General features: G+C 39.9%; 1 protein-coding gene across 2 annotated transcripts in view; it reads left to right on the top strand.

The window, feature by feature from the left end:
• Nucleotides 1–19,357, top strand: part of babam2 (BRISC and BRCA1 A complex member 2) — a 105,839-nt gene that overhangs the window by 64,585 nt on the left and 21,897 nt on the right. For both annotated transcript variants that reach the window (XM_041971398.1, XM_041971399.1), the window contains exon 7: nt 9,582–9,691. In XM_041971398.1, coding sequence (XP_041827332.1) covers nt 9,582–9,691 — 110 coding nt within the window. The remainder of the gene's footprint in view (nt 1–9,581; nt 9,692–19,357) is intronic.

Raw genomic sequence — 19,357 nt, 5'->3', positions numbered from 1 at the left:
GACTTTATAGTCCACCAGATTTAAGTTTCACGTCGGCCATGCTTGCTCTTGTTTTCGCTGGCTTCCACTGATCTGCATGGATCAGTGCCACAACCTGTTTCAGAGCAGATTGTCTGGACTGTGAATGTGGGTTTTTTTTTGCTAGTGGTCTTTATTCAACAGTACCTTGAGAGGAAAGGGAGTCAGAGAGAGCAGGGAATGATATGCGGCAAATGGTCTCAGACCAGGACTTGAACCTGGGCCAGCTGCTCCGAGGAGCTAAGTGCCACCCTGGGAAAAAAAAATCACTCTTAAAGAAACCTCAGATCACAGGATAATCTTATAGGATAATGTTATAAGATAATCAGGTGTTTGCCATCTGTGATCAGGAAGGGGTAAATTTTGGAAAAAAACTGATAATCTTCATGTGTGCCCTGCTGAAGTTCATCCATAAAGGTTATAGTGCAGTTTAGCTACACTCTGACATCAAACAAAAAGCTGAATATTCCAAACTATTTGTGAGCAGTGTATAAGGGCGCATTCTCCAGGATAGTCTGGGAGACTTTGTTGAATTGGGCGAGGAATTTCACCTTTCTTTTGATTTGGTTTGTTTTCACTCTTTACCCAATGCAGATCAAATCAGTTAACAACATCCTACAGCTACCACAGCTGCTAGCTAGAGGGCAATAATCCCCAAAATGACCACGACCAAGAAGAAGAAGAAGAAAATCTGTCTCATTGATTGGCCAGGACCAAAAACAGTTTGTTCACTACTAGTAAACAAGGGTGCAACACCTAGTTTATGCAGTCTTTGGGTTTCTGATTTACTTTGGTGTTCAAACCTAATACAGATTTTACCAAAATCTGTCCAGCATTATCAGCAGGAGAGGCAGAGAGTTCTCCAACATGCGGCTCTACGACACGTTTTACTTCACTTCCTTTCTGGGGTTCACTGGATGGTCCATTTGCATTCACGCTGCAAGCGCACCAGGGTTCACTTGCAAGTGAACCGGGACCTCTGGATTTTCAATTTCTACACCTGCACATGCTCATTAGTTGTAATTGTGGAATGAAGTCCTCATTAATGCATCTGTCCTATCTGATGTTAAAATGTTTTTGCAATGATAGTCTGTTATAATGCTTTGTTTGCTGATATTATGCTTATTGAGCTTGTGATAATAAAATATTTTATATGTAATGTACTTTCCAACTAGAAAAAAAAGTCAAAGCGGAAGCAAAACAAACTTCGGGGGCATCGACTAGAGTAATATGGGGAGCTCTTCTCCAGGAATCACTTTAATCTTTAGGAACAGAAATATACAATGAGAAATGGTTGTCAGTCTTGTGACTTTGTTTGCCATCAGCTCTGATGGAAGAATTCCCTTCAGGTCATTGACTTGTGTAGTCAGCATGTCTCAAATAGGAGAAGCACCTCAAAATATAAGGCTGCAGAATATAGTGTTAAAGTATCTGTGCAACCATATTCCTGGGAGGCAAGTGAGGTAGATTAAATCATACATGTTTGAGCATGTATGAGTTACATGATTTACATAACAGATATGCAAAGATTGTATATTGGACATAATTCCCTCATATTTAAATGTATTTATTTATTTAACATTTAATTAATATGTAGTTAAAATGAAATAACGTCAGTTTCGTGGTAATAGAAATGGAATTTTGTCCTTTGTATTGAGCATTAAAACTAATAGTGTAGCAATAAAGTTAATATAAAGTTATATTTAGTTAATATTTATCCTTCTTAAGAAAGCCTTGCTGAATGCAGCTGAAACTGAAAAAAGCTGGACATAATAAAAATTACACCATTTTATCCTGTTTATTTTTAAGGATCCTGTAATTCATTTTGATACTGAAGAAATTTGGCAAGTACTCACTTATTAGAGGGTTTTGAAAATAAAAAATATAGATTAGACAACAATCTCCATTACAAAGAGGACACCACTTACCCTAAAACAAAAATCTGCAGGATTAACATGTAGCTGCTTTTTTAAACTGATTAACCATGACCTTATGAGACTTCGATTTTTCACAGGAAGAGGTGCGCACATTAGTTTTCTCCAGTTTGCGAACACACTAAATGCACAAAGCATTTATGACTAAGGTGACAGGGCAGTAATTAGGTGTGTTTGAGTGCTGGTGTACCAACATGGTTCCAGGTGGAGCATGTGTGCTCTGTAATCTCACGCCTATTGTCCTCATATCAAAACTAATCCTCAGGACTGAGTCCAACTCATGGGCCTGGTTAACCATCTACCCGCCTGGGTTTATGAGCTGATAGGTTGTTGGAAAGGAGAGCTCTGTAGTTGGATGTGGTGGGAGTGGGATCATCATGGTCCTCGGAGTGCAGCACACTCATCCTTTCCCCACAAGCATCATTAAAGATCATCTACAACTCTCGTTCTCAGTAGGAACACTGCATGTCGTGCACCGAGACACTCGGGCTGCTACCACCTTGACCTCTTACTTGACCATTTTCCTCTCAGGATGTGATGGCGTAAGTCTCCGTCAAAGCCATGACGCCAGTGCATAACTCAGTATGTCAGACCTTCATTCACTTTATTCTGCTGAAGGATTCAAAGCATTATTTCAAATTTCATGTTGGTAAACACTTCTATTTATTATTATTATTATTCTTTGTCAAAAACTCTTGACACTGAACTCAGATGGTTATCAACATTTCTTACACGAGGACATTGAAATGAATTTTTCTTGGAAAATGACAGCAATTTCTGCCAAACTTAATCAAGACTCCTGAAAAAAGAGTCCCAACACTCAAATCTACCTCTGCCTTTCAACCTGGAGCCATTTGTTTATTAAAGTTTATTGATTTATTTTTATATGTTCTAAAAGAAATTCAAAGTTTCTGTAAAACATTTAGTCTTTCACTTTCCTCTCAAGTAATCAGTTTGTTGTTTTCACGTCTCCTTTACATCACAAATGAATTCAGAAGGAAACTTTGTCGATTTTCAACACAGCAAATAAACACAGTAAAACAATGGATTTCTGCTTTAATATCCCATGTCTATTTTTAATCAAACCATTGTTGTTGTGGTTTCTAATCCACAGAAAAGCCGCTGGTGTTTCAGGTAATTAACTATGAAAGACACCCTGTGCCTCCAAGACGTCAAGGACAGATCAGTATTATTTGGTGAGGTTGCAATAATAAAGTTTAAGTTGATTTTGCCAAAAAATGTCTTAATAAATCAGAAAATCTGTCCTACAAGAAGGTTGACATAAATAAAAGGTTGAACCGATGCCTTCAGGATCATCAAAACCAAAAGAAAGTGACAAAAACAAAAACCCTGTTTTTACCACAGAGTTTTTAATACTTTACACACCTGATCAATAAACACTCAGTTTTTCAGTACCTGTTTATTTGTCCACATTTGTCCCTCCATCAAGACCACTGCTATAATTTACTATCATACGTTATCCGGATCTAAACCAGAGTTTTCCCTTGAGTTTTAATTATCATTATCTTGCTGAAATCCAGAGACAATTGAGTGATTTAACTGTTGAAAATAATCATGTTATTCATGTTTGCCTCACTTTTTTTTTATTACATGTGCTCGCGATGATTGTTTGCTTTGTTTTCTAGCAGAGGTAAAATGTTTTCTGTTGAGTTTCTCTACATGTGTAGCAGCTAGTTATTTAGTTTCAGTTGTAAAGTTGTTGCCCGTCAATAATATAATTTGAAAACTTCAGATAACTCATTAATGTAAGTGGAAGAATTCCTGCCAGCCTGTCCAGGGTGGACCCTACCTCAGCAGCTAATGCAGGAATAGACTCCTGCTTGGATAAGAGGCGGATGGATGGATGGACGGATGGTCGTTCGGGTCCGGTCAGTCGTTCGGGTCAGTCGGATCCTTTCCTCTAGGTGTTGCACCTTGGCCACTCTAAACTGCTGGTATAATTTAGTTAATAGTGCAACATGATAGAAAAAACTAAACCACTTTCTTCTTTACCCTAACTCAGAGACTGATTCTGTTCTTTTAATGCTTTAAAATAAAACCCTGAAAAAGTACCTCTATTGCTAAATGGTGATTTTAATTAAATTAACCTGAATCTTCTCCAAAGAAAAGGTTTTGCATCTCCAGTTGCTAGCTGTGCAGGGATGAAACGTAGTGTTCAGCATATGTACAGCGGCAGTCAAAGCTGCTCACATAGAAGCTGGACACGTCCTCACACAACAACCCTGCTGTCAGTCAAGCTGCCCCATTACGCTGGGCATGACATTTAAAGTTGGGCGACGAAGGCGGACAAAGTGCCTTTACCTCCTGCATTTGAGCCCTGCAGTGGAGGCCTTGCGTTGTAACCTCAGATGAGTGTGCGTATGTGTTATGACTTTGGCCAGACTTGGTCCGGCATAAGGACAGCTGTCACATTTCCAACCTGTCACATGCAACACAGAGGCGATGCCAGAGGCCGGCGTGTCGGGAAGAACAAAGACGGACACGAGGGAAGGCATCTACGTATGTGTGCGCTCACATGCTTAAAAGACGAAGGAGGGATGTGGGACAGGGACCATGTGAAAAGGGGTTGACTTGGAGGCTCCCTCTGACCTTGATGTCCACACACGTTCGTGCCCTTCACCCGCTTTTAAAACCACTCCTTGAGCACTTGAGTCACATTCTCCAGGGGCATGTAGTAAATACTGTCTCAGCGTCCTAACACTGTGGCTGTAGGACGTGCTCCCCATCTTGCAGTTCTCTGAGTCCATTTCAGTGCTCATTACTTACTGATGAAGTAGTCTCTTCATTAAGGTCCTGCCTGTGGCCTGTGGAGTAAAGACTTTTTTTAATGCCTCTTCTTGTCTACCTCTTTATATAAGCAAGCAGCAGCTGCCCTCAAGTGTATTTGGTTAAAAGGAAGAAACATTAATGGCCATTTGGGGTTTTTTATTTCATTACAGAGGGAAATGCTGTTTTGTTCCAATTTAGGTAATGGTTTCAAGGCAAGCAGGCTAAAAGGTCAACATTTGTTCCCTTTAGGGTGTTTTTACCATATAGATCTGCAGAGAAGGAAAAGATCAGAGTTTGGGAATCGTGTTTGCTGTGTATCCCAAAACCAAAAACAGCTGCCAAATAAATCATTTTCATGGCTTCTCTGCACTTTAATTTCCTCTAAACGTCTCATTTAAGACTTTTTTTTTCCTCTAGAAAAGGTGCAGCATGAAGTTTTGAGCCACAGAGACAACATCTTTTATTTGCTTTCAGCAGTCATGACAAAGCAACAATATATTGTATTTTTAATCATTTTACAAACAGTAAATAATTTTTGTCCAGGATAATTACTTTCGGCAAGCATCTAAATTAGATTTATTAAAACACGCATTGATGTAGATCTGTTATTCTGGTTCTTCAGGGAGAATTAACAGCCATGTTATCTTGTCAGATTGCAGAAATTAGATTCACAGATTGCTTAGAGCCGTTTTGCATCTGCTCACACTGCATACAAATGCATAGATCCTGTACAAATCTACGTGTTAGATTGGATTGGACTGTAAGCAGACTTTAACCAAGCCAGCTCTTTATTAAACAAGTCCAGGGTGTGAGCATGGAGAGCTTTGTTGGTGAAGGATCTGCCTTCTGTTTTGCTTTTGTTAACTGCAGGATTCACAAATAATTCTGCATTATGAGAGCAACCAGCTTTAGATACGATGGAGACTGGCCAACAATTTAAAGAGAAAGGTTTTACATTAAATTTTGAAATATATGGTGTGATGAGAAATGTAACCTCAGGATGCTGCAGCTTCTTATCAGTGAGGCAGGTTTCTATTTAGAAATCAGACAAATATTTATTTTTTACATTAAAAACCTCAGAGAATTACTGTGAAACCATGTAATTAATCTGGGTGGCATTACTTTGTCTTCCAATACTTCCATGAGGAATTTTGCATTAGTTCTTGACCCGGATTTGTTCTTTAATTTTATATAAAAAAAAGCTCTCTATACTGGCCCCTTTTATTTCTGTAATATCACCAGAATCAGGAGCTTCCTTCCTTAAAGTGACACAGAAAACATTATTGTCCAAAAACTTTCCTGAAAATCATTTCAGTTAATTTCTTGTTTCAGTTCAGATACATGAAAACTAAATAATATTGTTTTCAGCTTAAAATGTTTTTTTAGTTTATCACAAAACACATTTTTCCCACAAACTTGTCACTTGATCAGGTCCACCTTGCTAGAATCAGTTCAGGACTCCCATAATTCTTGGTGTGATAGATTGAATAAGGTGGTGGAAACCTTCCTCAGAGGTTTTCTCCATATTGACATGACAGCATCACACAGTTGCTGCAGGTTTGTCGGCTGCATCCACGATGAGAATCTCCCGTTCCACCACATCCCAAAGCTGCTCTACTGGACTGAGATCTGGTGACTGTGGAGGCCGTTGGAGTCCAGTGAACTCATCGTCATGTTCTAGAAAGCAGGTGGAGATGATCTGAGCTTTGTGACATGGTGCATTATCCTGCTGGAAGTAGCATCAGAAGATGCTCCACTGTGGTCATAAAGGGATGGACATGGTCAGCAACAATACTCAGGTAGGCTGTGCTGGTTAAACCAGGCCACGTTGGTACTAAGAGGCACAAAGTGGACCAAGAAAACATCCCTCCCACCATTATACCAGCAGCAGCCTGAAGCGTTGATCCAAGGCAGGATGGATCCATGTTTTCATGATGTTTCCACCAGATTCTGAGTCTAGCATCTGAATGTGGAGCTGAAATAGAGACTCATCAGACCAGCAACGTTTCTCCATCTTCTATTGTCCAGTGTTGGTGAGTGTGTGTGAATTGTAGCCTCAGTTTCCTGTTCTTAGCTGGCAGGAGGCACCCGGTGTGTCTTCTGCTGCTGTAGTCCATCTGCTTCAAGGCTGGACATGTTGTGTCTTCAGAGATGCTGTTCTGCAGACCTTGGTTGGAACCAGTGCTTACTGGACTTCCTGTTGCCTTCCTGTCATCTCCAATCAGTCTGCTGTTTCTCCTCTGACCTCTGACATCAACAAAACTTTTTGGTCCAGACAACTGCTGCTCACTGGATATTTTCTCTTCTTCAGACCATTCTCTGTAAACCCTAGAGATGGTTGTGTGAGAAAATCCCAGTAATCCTCAGACCAACAACTATGCCACGTTCAAAGTTGAATAAATCCCCGTTCTTCCGTATACTGATGCTAAGTTTGTTCTCCAGCAAGTCATCTTGAGGTGTCATATGATTGGCTATTTAGATATTTGTGTTAAACAATTTAACAAGTAGACTCAATGAGGATGATCAGTGTATCAACATGTTGAGTAGAATGAGTAGTATATTGAGCTTTATATTATTCATCTGGGTTTCATGCAGCCTCACAGAGCAGCTAACATGCTTTTTAAAGGATAATAGAATAAAATACTGGTATGAGGCCAACAAGTTAGTTTTCAATTTGTAAAACAAAAGTTGTGAAACAGTTTTAAGTCTGTCATGCAGAAAGCCTCCACTGAATAAGAACTATTTTTGTTAGTTATCTGCACAGCACATTAATACAGAATGGCATTAGCAAAAAGTTAAAGGGTCTGCCTTTAGTTTAGTTTGTTTCACTGATGCGAAATGACTTGTGACAGCTTTTCGTTGTCTTCTGAACGAGACAAGTCTGAATCACTCTACAAAGAGGCTGTCCCTTCAACAGCGCCTTCGGTCTGACCGAATGGAGGGATGGTCCGCTTCAGAGCCGTCCCATGCTCCTCTTCTGGCCCTCTCACCTTCCTGTTGGTTCTTATCCATCTGTTTACTCTGTCCCAGTCCAAAGGAAGCATCCATTAAATCATATCTGAAGATGGGAACGGGACTTGACAGCTACAAACTGGAGCAAAACAATCTTTTCCCAAACCCCACTCCCACCCCGGCCCCTGACTCCACGCCTGTCCCTATCTGTCCCCCGTCGTCAGCTGCAGACGCCACGAGTGCTGCTGCGAGGCACAGAGCAGTTCTTGTTTACTGATGCAGACTATATTGATGTGAGCTGATTTCATCAGGCAACACTTTTGGATGCCACACACCCTGTCTTCTTCCTCTGCCTCCCTTCCCTGTTCTTATGTCTTTACCCTTTAATATATCTGCTGCGACAGGGCAGCTGAGCTTCAGCCATTGTTGTTTAAAGCATCTGCATATGTACTGCTAATTAATTATGCCTCCCTTTCCCCTGACATTTATCATATTCTAGTATTGGTTTTTTTTTAATCATTTTCTGTTTGATTAAATTACTTATTTTTTCTTTCATTAAACACAATTCTCAGTCATCAAATGAACCACTGAGAATAAATTACTTCCAGTCTACTTGGGGAGGAAATCAGGCCTGTTCTTCTCAGGCAGTGGTCAGCTAGGTTTTGTTATCAATAGTGTGATGAGTTAACAGCCTGATCCCATTGGAGGCTACTGTGCTGCAAACTGGTTGCACTGCGCCTCTGTCCATCACGTATGGTGGTTAGATTTCCTCTCACCACGGCAGGCAGCGATTATAACAAATGGATGAGTTCAAACCATCTGTAAGACATTTGATTAACACTGCAGAGCCTCTGTCAGTGGAGGGAGACCAGAATGGTACTTGATGTGGAATTGCACTAATGACAGTGCCTGGGAAGTAGCCATGCTCTAGGAAAAACATCCCAGAATGAGAAATTAGAACCTTAGAGAGACTGATGAGGTTTACAACGAGCAGCTCCGGGTGGCCTCTGCATCCATCTCACACATGATTTGATTGGTGCTCCCAGTCATCAGCTCAGCCTCAGAGTGCAGCTGTTGAAGCTAATGTAGCATGAAACAAAACAGATGTTTCTTCTGGTGTCTTTCGTTCTCATTTTTCTATCTCATTCAATATTTTGGGGGAGTTGCACACTTCCACATGTATCATCCTCGGGGTCGTGTTTGCCTCTGAATCTGAAACCTCTCTGAAACCTCTTTAGCATGTGGAAAATGTTATTTTCCACAAGCTAAACCTCACAGTGCACGATGTGTTCAGGCGCAGCAACGAGCGTAGGTCACCCGCATTTTGGCAGCACTTAGAAGCCAAGAAAGAATCGCTGTAGTTAAGCACCTAAGAAAGGAAGTTTGCCTGAAGCATAAAAGATGATTTGGGTCACATTTATGTGCTTACATGTGAGTAAATCTTCAGCTGTTATGGAGTCTTTTTAGGCAGATGTATTGATTAAAATAGAAGCATCTCTGTCATGTTAGAGGTGTGAAATGGACGACTGAGAAGCTTCCTGTGTGGAAAAGATCTAAGACTGGAGACTTTGTTTCAGGATGTACCCATGAATGCATGTTTAGCACTAGACTTGAGGTCTATTTCAGGATGGGTCTAGTTTAAAATTCAACTTCTAAATCCACTGCAGTGCACGATGAATAATGAATAAAACCTCCTTTCACAACCATCTTAATAGCTGTTGGAATTTATCTGCAGTGGATAATGAATGTAAAAAAAACTTAACAGCATCAGGACCAATCAGTTGACTTATCTTTGTTTACATTTTAAGAAATTTATTTGACTTAGAGTTTGATCATCTGGACAGTTTTTACTGAATAACATCATGTATCTGACTTTTCCTCTCTCAGGACACAACACTGGACCCTGGAGAGGACGTGGCTCTTCTCTCAGTGAGCTTTGAGGATGCTGAAGCTACTCAAGTCTTCCCCAAACTGTACCTCTCTCCCAGCATCGAGCAGTAAGTAAAGTACATCTTTCAATCAGTCTACTTAGAAAATAATTATTTTTTTCTTCCAGTACATACTTGAAAACACATCACTATAAATCTAATTTTACAGCTTGCAAAGCTGTTGATGCTGATCTTAAAGAGTTCAAAGCAAAATATAAAAGTGGTTCTGCAGCTTTACTTTGCAGGTTGACCATAAAATCTAGAGTCTAAAAAGTTATTTGGATATAATAAGAAAAAAGAAACATTAGACAAAAGTCTGTAGAGCATCAATTAGCGTTCACAACTCTGAACACTCAGCTGATGAGTCGTCATGGTGATTTCCCGAGATGCTAATAGAGCTAGCACAAGCTAGAAGAATAGACAATGAAGACACAGGTTCTAAAGACTTAGTTCAAACAAAATTTAGACACACTTTGCGAGTCATTGCATCTGTTGCTCAATCTGTTGCTGAAGATTTACACTCTTAGTGTTTTTGATAATCCCAGTTTTGGTGATATTTTACTGTTACTGTAACAAGCATTCGTGATCTCCTGGTTTTTATTAGATAAATCTTTTTTAAGTTAGCTCACCAAAACCACATTAATAAAAAATATCTTAGTTTTATTTAGACTGAAAGATTGATATTGGTTTAAGATTAAGAACTGAATTAAACACATTGGTCTCTTTGGAAATTTATCATTCTTGATATTCAGATACAGATTCTGTGTATTCAGATACTTAGGAAATCGTCACACCTACTGTAACGTATCGTTAGCTGTGTGCTAACATGGCTGATTAAAAATGCCGTTTCTATCAGGGGGATTATTCTGTTAGAAAATAAAGTCTAACAAGTCATTTTAATGACAGAGGAAGTTTGCAGGGGTTTCTGGAGAGGTCTCTCAGGAACCTTCCAAAAGATGGAGGCATGAACTTTTTATCTACTGCCTATAAATGGAAAAGTGCTTCAGCTTCAAAAGCTTTTTCATTCAAAATCAGAAAAACTTTATTGATCCCCACAAGGAGAAATATAGTCAGTAAAAGAAAGCTCTGAGGTGCAGAGTCTGAAATCTAATGTAGAAAAAGTAGTTAACTTCTTACACATTGACCTTGTTAACCGAGGAGGATGCTACTCTGCTGATAGTCTGCATCCTCTCTGTGTCAGTCTTTGGTTTCTTCTGCCCTTTTCATGGTCATCAGACACAAAGTCAGAGTTAGGCTATGTAAAAAATGAGGAAGAAGGGTCATCCAGAGCTCACTCTTCAGTGCTTTTGATGATGAGGATGCAGATTATTGGTCATATATCATCATAAAATGGCACTCAGAATAACCCCACATCCCATTGTCTTGAACTCATCAGTCTCTTTCTTAAAACAAATAAGGAGGTATGAAAAAAATGGACAGACAGTGTCTGAAACTGGGGGATGACTGGATGTCTGCAGACATCCGGTGTGTCAACTGTGCGTGTGCATGTATGAATGTGCGCCGTTTTTGAGAATCTGAGCACCGAGTGGGTTCTGCAGCAGTTTGCACACTATTTTTATTTGAATAAACCTTTTTTGTCTTGTTGAATTTTGTGTGCGTTTATGTGCATTTGTCAGTTTGTATTTGTGTTTGGCTGCATGTGCAGTTGTGTTTGAGTGCATGCATGTATGTGGGAATTTTACATTCCAAATGTGCCTGTTTTCATGTGTTCCTGTGCATGCACCAGTATTTGAATTGGCTTTGCACTCGACACAAGGCTGTCGTAGGTGTGGATGTTGCGTGTGTGTGTATGCGTGTGTAAATGTGTGTGTTTGAGGGAGAGAGCCAGGTATGGGCCCACTCTGACCTCAGGGCCTCACGGTCTGAGCTTCCGTGCTCAGAATAATCTCAGGCTGATGTTTATTTACAAGCACACGCCCTGTCGCACCAGGTTAGGAGACCTCTCCTCCCCCAACCACCACCGCTCTTTCTTCTTTCCTGTCTCTCCCTCTTTCATTCATTCTCTCTTATCCTCCTGTCTAATGTCTCCATTATCTTCAGTATTCTTGAGTTATTTTTTCTCTTTTTTGCTTTTTTTCCCCACTTGTTTATTTATTTGAATCTATTTTCAAATCTTTCTACACCTTCGCCTTTTTTATTATCTCTTCCCCCTGTGCAATGCTGTCAGAGAAATTCATGAACGTGACGGCAACTGAACGTTTTGGTGTCATGGCAGAATGAGAACCCATGGTGCTTTTCCATTAAAGGAAAACTAGACTGGACCTCTCAACATTGAACAGTATCTCTTCCAACATTGCATAAATCTGAACTGTAGCCATCACATTCATAGCTGGGGTTGGTTTTGATCTGAATGAAAACGTCCACCATTTCTAGGTGCAACAACAAAACATGGTTTTACATCTGCGTTTCCATGGAATATTGTCATTGAAAGGCACAAAAATATTCAGATTAAGACCCATATTTGGCAAAAATGTCACAATTGGAAACTGTATTTGCAAATGATAGCAGGGCTCTTGAGTGTGTCAAAAATTGTTGAGTGCCACAAAATCTTTTTCTTGGTTACACCAGCTGTCTAAAAATTCCCAGATGTAGGTGCATCCCCAAACCATTACCTGTGTATTCTATGTTCGTTCTTTACCCGGGCTCAGGGGTGAATGACACTGTGATAAAAAGCAGAGAAAGGATGGATCTTTGCCTCTGATTAGCTCTGATCCACAGTTATACACCATAATGCATTGGTTTGAAATCTGGTTACTGGTGCACATTGTGCGTCCAGTAAAGGGAAGAACGACACAGATAAGTCAAATATCATTTCAAGTTTCATCAAAACTGACCTCGAGGTAGGAGGTAAATATTCAGGCTGTAGTAGGGCTCTATGAATAAGTTCACACTGCCTCAAATTTGCTATGCTTTGCAATGCTAGCGCTAATTCCATGCGCTAATTTACGTTAGCATAAAATAGAGTGTAAACAAAAGCTACATTAATCAACAAATGCCACGCAGGGACAGTTTTCAGTTAGTCTTACTCAATAAATTAATTTGATAGTAATTTCATAAGTTGATAAGGACAAACACACCATTCATTTGGCCAAAACCTCATTACATTTGTTGTTGTAAACTAAAAGGCCACCAATTTACTCCACTAATATATCCACACAGTCACACAAATTAGTTTAATGAGTGCCGAGAAATAAATTAGAGTAAATCTTTGTAAATCAAGATGAACTTTTCGGTTAATTTAAGCAAAATTCCTGTGCTTAGCTGTTGAGGTAAGCACCGGAAGATTCTGCAATATTGATCCTCGTTTTATTCCGTTTTTGTTCGTTTGCTTTTTTAGCAGGATGCCAAGGCTTTTTAGGTTTTTCTGAAACTATTTCTGGTCCGGTTCTTTGACTAGCTTTCATAACTGCACTCTGCTGCTCTTTTACCGACATTAAATACCAAACGCTGCACTGCTTGGCAACCATAGGGAGTCGCATATGATTGGATAAGGAACCAGGAAGTAGGAAAGAGCAACACGGTGCACCCAAGTTATTCCGGCACGGAACTCTTACTTTGAAGGAGAACAACTTGACAAAGACATTGTTGATGTAGGAGACAGATCCTTTATAGGGAAGCTTCCTTTTATCCCTCACAACAAATAAGAACATTTTAAATTATTTTTACAGAAAAATCCTAGTTATTCAGCCTTTTAAAACAAAAGTCGACCAAAGACAGCAAATACAACAAGGTAAAACACTTATAACCCCATAATAATTAAAAAAAAAAAATTTAAAAACTACATTGAATACACATCTGATCTTTTTCAAAGCAACCTCAGTCTGAACGGTCATGTCACATCTGGTCATCTGGTTTTATGTCAGGGCTAAATCAGATCTCAGCAAGTGGATGAGATCTGATGAATGTGGACGGATTTGTGGGATTTCAAACTGGAATCAACTGTAAAATGTGGAATTTGCTCATATATGGATGTGATCTGGTATTCCCACCAATTAGGGAGTTTTTATGCTGCCTGAGTCAATGATCATGCAAAGTTAGAAGAGAGTTGAATTAATTTTGACCTCTGCAGCCTCCCGTCTGTGTGACATCAGAATCAGAAATACTTTATTAATCCCAGAGGGGAATTGCTGCATTGCAGTGCTCCTTAAAACAATAATATACAGCGAGAGAAAAGGACATAGACAACAAAAAAACAAAAGTTCAAGTAAAATTAGAATAAGGTGCAGAAATTAAATCAAATAAATAATAAAATTAAACATAATAAGAAAAATAAAATATAATATAAAATAAAAATAATACAGCAAAGTTAACAATAAGATAAATATTTACAGTGTCCCTGAAGTGACGGAGAGAAAGTCAATCCCAGAGGTTCAGTGGTAGTTAAGAGGCTGCCAGTTAAAAAAAAAAAAAAAAGGAAATCAACACTACACTGCTCTAGAAAAAATAAATAAAGCTGCATCTGTTACTGGCATCACCAGGAAACGAGAGAAGCCTCCATCAAACTCACCCGAGTGTTTGAGCTGCACCCGGAGGCTATTCTGGAGAAGATCGTGGGGGAAATAAACATCAGTTGTTGACAAAACTACTGATACAAGAAACTGCTGCGTATTTAATGTAATAAAAAAGATTGTACTACCATAAACATGGCATATAGCCGATGTAGTCCAGTTCACCATTCAACATGGTACCAGTTCACCACCTGCTAACATGTTTCAGTAGGTTGGTCTAGAAAAAAAATCTTATCATGCAGAATATTTTTCATACCAGATGGAGGATTAATACATGAGATGACATCAATATGGACTGCTCTATATTCTAACAAGGACGTAAAGTGGCGATATAAATGACTTCACTAACTACAAGATGCAACCTGTGGTCAAAACACTGAAGTTTCCTCTAGAACAGGTTTGTACTTTGTCCTCGCAGTAAAAACGAAACAGTCTGTTCTTATTCTCTGTTCTCATTTATACCACAGCACCTCATTTGTCTCTACATGCTTCTGTGATGGAGCTCCACCCTGATTTGTGCACACACAGACACGTGCATGCATATACTACAACCAGTAGAGCACACATGTCTGAAAATATGTCACTTCAGCCACCTGAAAACGAGACAGTCGTAGCTTAACAATGCATAAAAATGTACTGGTTTTTGTGATTTGCTCATGGGTGAAGGTTGTGTGTGGTTTACACCGCCAGAAGTTATACAGAAGTTATACAGATTCTAATCAGACCTAACACAGACGTAGAGCTAGATGTTTATATTCTCATTCCATAGATGAATATCTGGCTAATATTCAGCCTCTCAGGAAAGATATCTGAATTGGAGCAACAGTAAAAAAGAGAAAAGGAACTGGAATGTCTATAGGAAGGTGAACTTCAGCAAATGAGATTCCTTCCATTCAGTGCTACTCATCATAGCCTCAACCAAATACCTTGAACGGAGAAAACATAACAAATATAAGAAGAAAACTAAGATTATTCTTCATCTGGAATACTTTAATTTCTAGGAACACCTACAATGTTATATCATCTCTATGGAGATGCTGGTCAGTCATGATTTTATTAATCTGCTCAGACGTGAAACACACAGAGGATACACAGGACCCAAGCAGAAAAAATTCCAGGAACATCCTGTAAAGCAGATCCATGCACACATAGACACTCCAACACTCCTCCTCTCCATTATAATGAAATGAACAAGACCTTATCCCCATGCAGCAGCTAATTACACCACACAAAAGGTCACGTACCTACTGCATGTCCCACATAATCCTCATTTATTTCATGCACTGCACGTGCAAACACAAATCTGAGCATTAATGCGGGGAGCAGTGAGATCTGTGCTGACAAAAATTTTTCTGCGTACATTCATGCAACAAAACTTTCACTAACATTTCATATGAAGCATTAAATATGATGCTTTCATTTTGCCTCATTTTAACAAGGACGCTGTTGTTTTGTTGCTGTGTTGAAAATCCTCTCAGCTGAAGAGGCTTTTGTAAAGAGCGCTGTAGAGGTGTCGAAATCACAGAATACTTCAGGGTGTTGATATGTGCATCTGCTGCATATGTGCGTTTGTGAGGCAGACTGACCTTAGTGCTGCCCAACACCAGACTATAGCTGCTGCAGTGGCGTTAGAGGCTTGTTTCCTCTGCCAAGCTGCATGAGGAGAACCGACGCAGGGAGGCTGAAGGCGGGGAGCTGCTAGGGGTGGATGCTGGTGAAGCAGCAGGGGGTTAGTGGAACAAACCCTCTAAGAAACATCTGAAAATGCAGAGGCTTAACGGTGCCTCATTGAGCCAAGCTCTCATTTACAGCCTTCTTCTTCTGCTTAATGTTGCTTCTTTGTCTTTCTGTATTTGCACATATGCATATCAAGGCCATCCATGAATATGCTCTGCTACATGTTTTTGTGCACCTTTTTGTCAGCTGTGTGGGAGTGTGTTAATTCATGACCCAGGGCATAAATGTATGTCTCTTCACCGTTGTTTGAAGACAAGCGACTGCATGTGTTTGTGAGTTTCTGCGTCTGTGTTGTATTCATGGTGGATGCTCCTTAATTTAGCATGCAGATGTGTGTGAGCTGCTTTACTTGTGTTTATGCTGATGTGTTAGCCTGTTAGTTTTCCTCCATGTCCTCACTGACCCCTGTTAGCATTTGGTCTCGTGTAGCTGCCCATTATCTCTGCATTGGCTTCAGCGAAGAGGAAAACGCGCTTTTTGCAGTGTGCCTGCACATATCTGTTTCTCATTTGATTGATGTTCAGGGAGCTTTGCATTAATTTCAGCTACCAAAAATGTTCTCTGTATCTCATAATGCTAAGATGAAATTCACATCAAAAGAGATTTGGACTTTGTTTTAATCAGCAGTTATTTTTTCAAGTTGTGAGTAGAGAAGCTGACAGATCCACAAACCGGCTGGATCATAGTGTTTGTGCAGGGCGTGGAGTCAGATGCATCTAAAAGGTTCAGGGCTTCATTGTGTCTGCTGTCTTTCTGTGTTTTATTAATTTATTTTTCTTTTATATTTGATTTAACTTATCAAATATGCCTGCCCATTTCTTCCTGATTACATTAAACTTTTACAGTTTTGTGCTCATTCACAACCACCAGTTTTTAAACCAACAATGTGTTACATCCTAACTCTCAAATATCTGTCAAAAACAACTAAGAACCCAGCACACCAGAAACTGTACTCTATACGTAGATGTTAAATCAATTAAAATACAATTTAAGTAAAGCAGGTGGAGCTTTAAAAAGTCAGTCCAGATGTGTTAGGGTGTTAGTAGAGATGGAGAGGTGAGTCTTATGCTTATGTTCAAAAATATGGTTTTCACCAGAATGTGTCCAGTATGAGCAACAATAGAGGCAGCCAGATATCCAACATGTTAATGTACATCACTTCCTGTCTTTGGTTCAATGGATGGTCTGTTTGCATTCACACTGCAAGCAAACCACACCAGCGTTCACTTGCAAGTGCACAGAGATCCCCGGATATGAAGCGGACCAGAGTTCACTCCTTTGGTCCCAAAAGGGTGGAGACACACCACAACCTGTTGACTAGAAAGAATCATCACTTATCAAACCAAACCGCACCAAAACCATCTTGTCCCTCAGTGGAAATGGGGCTTTAGAGAGGTTAAGCTAAAGCTGGTGAGCTTTCATCCATGTGGGTTGTTAGGGGAGCATCTTTTTGTCTTGAGTGTCGTTGTTGTTTAGGAGAGTTTGTGAAATCTTCAGGCCACATCTGTGCTTCAGTGTCCAAATGTCTGCCTGCAATTCCTCTGTGCATGAACTTTTATATAGCTTCTTTCTGCATCCACTACTCTTCATCCATCACTTCTTTCCCATTCGTCTATCTTTTAATTCACTTTTTTCAAGTTTTTAACTCCTGCCTTCTTGGTCATACGTCTCCACAACCCCTCCCACCCCTCCTGTTTTTAACATGTGTGCCTCTTGTCTCTTCTCCCTCCATCTCTCTCTGCTTTTCTATCACTTTCTCTCCTCTGCTGATCCCTCTGGCTGATCCTCAAAGGGAACTGAGAAAGTGAGTGGGACTTAAAAGAGAGAAAAGCGCTGTGCTCTACCCAGCAAGGTCGTCCCTCGCTCAACTCAAACGCAGCAAGAGAAAAAAAACCATGCACACACAACACGGGAAAGGAGAGCTTTTCCCTCTCATTTTCTCTTCCCCCCACCTCTCCACTCTTCTCTCCCATCACTCCTGAGTTGTTTGATATCTCACTTTTACGTCTTTCAGCAGGGCTTGGATCTAAGCACTCTCATCGCAGACTCATAAGCCCCCTGAGCTACAGTGTTATACCTCTATTTCTATTCCCTCTTCCTCTCTTTTTCTTCCTCTGTTACGTTTTCTTCCTCGGTCTTCAAACAGATCATCACTCTAATGGTTTCATCTTTTCAGAGGCAAAGGGGAGAAAAAACAGGTTGAAATACCCCGACACACACCCACATTTTTACCGATAATGTGCAATAGACTGTTGCACCGGCTCCTTGCTCTAATGGGGCTTCATTTTCTTCCTTTTCCTGTAGAAATTATTGATTCAGAGAATTTAGTACACTCCTGTAGGTTTACGGATGCACCTGCTTAAGATTCAGCGTTCGTTTGTTATATAATGTTTTACAGGACGCCTGGAAGGAAATGTACTGTGAAAGGCATGGGGTTGTGCTGTGTAGCTTTTCTCTCCCAACTCATTTAAACTAGCTGTTAAGTGTTAAATTGATGTAGACATTTAGAGAGCATACAAAAATGTGAGCTTTGGAGGCGTCTTTGCAGCAAATATGTTGTCAGACTTAATCATGTCTTTAAGTGTGTTGTGGTGGAGGTCATGGTATTATCAGGCCTAGAAATGTACAATTCAAGTGTCCCAGTGAGACTGAATAATAATGAGAAAAGGCAGCGGGACAGTTACAAGGATCAAACAGGTTAAGGTTAAACCATCCTGGAAGAAAAAGCTGGTTTTCCTTCATTTTTCCTTTTTCCTTTGAGATGTTTAGGCCCCATTTGTGCTTAATCCACTAGTTTTGAGATTTAATTGCTCCATATTCTTTAATATTGGCAAGTAAGGTGTGCTCGCTGCAGTTTTCTTCATAAACATAAAGAATGGCTCCTCTACGGAGCAGGAATAGCACAAGGAGCTACATTCACTCTCTGGTCTACTTTTAAGCATTATTTAATAGAAAATATGTAATAATTTTACCTTCTGGGGTTTTGATGGGTTGAACATTTGACAAAAGGGTGGTTTTGCATAACTTTGCAATCTCCACATCTAAAACCCCACCCTTCTACACCCTTCTTGATCCTGTTCATGTTTCTTCCTGGTAAACAGCAGGTTTTATTTTTTTTTCTTCCCACTGTTGCTGAATGCTAGCTCAAATTTAAGTTGGTCTATCTTTCTTTACGTAGAAATGCACTTGTATTCATCTCATTCGTTCACATTGATCACTTATGTTTTGCAAACTGTGCCAGTAGATGTGTAAGCTGTAAGGACAGAGTGCACCACTTCTTTCTTCAGTGTGTTCTTGATTACTGTTTGGCCCACTGGTGAGGATTTTCCCTGGTCAATCAGTTATCTGCAGTGTTTTCACATTAATGTTGATTATTGTCCCAGCTAGCTTGGAATGTAAACTTGGTATTAAAATGTATGATATATGGTATAAATCAAATCTTGGGGTTAGTTGAAGCACGTGACATTAT

Source organism: Melanotaenia boesemani, chromosome 20, assembly GCF_017639745.1.
Source record: "Melanotaenia boesemani isolate fMelBoe1 chromosome 20, fMelBoe1.pri, whole genome shotgun sequence".
Lineage (NCBI taxonomy): Eukaryota > Metazoa > Chordata > Actinopteri > Atheriniformes > Melanotaeniidae > Melanotaenia > Melanotaenia boesemani.
The sequence above is the reverse complement of the archived record's forward strand: the minus strand, read 5'-3'. Positions and strand labels throughout refer to the sequence as shown.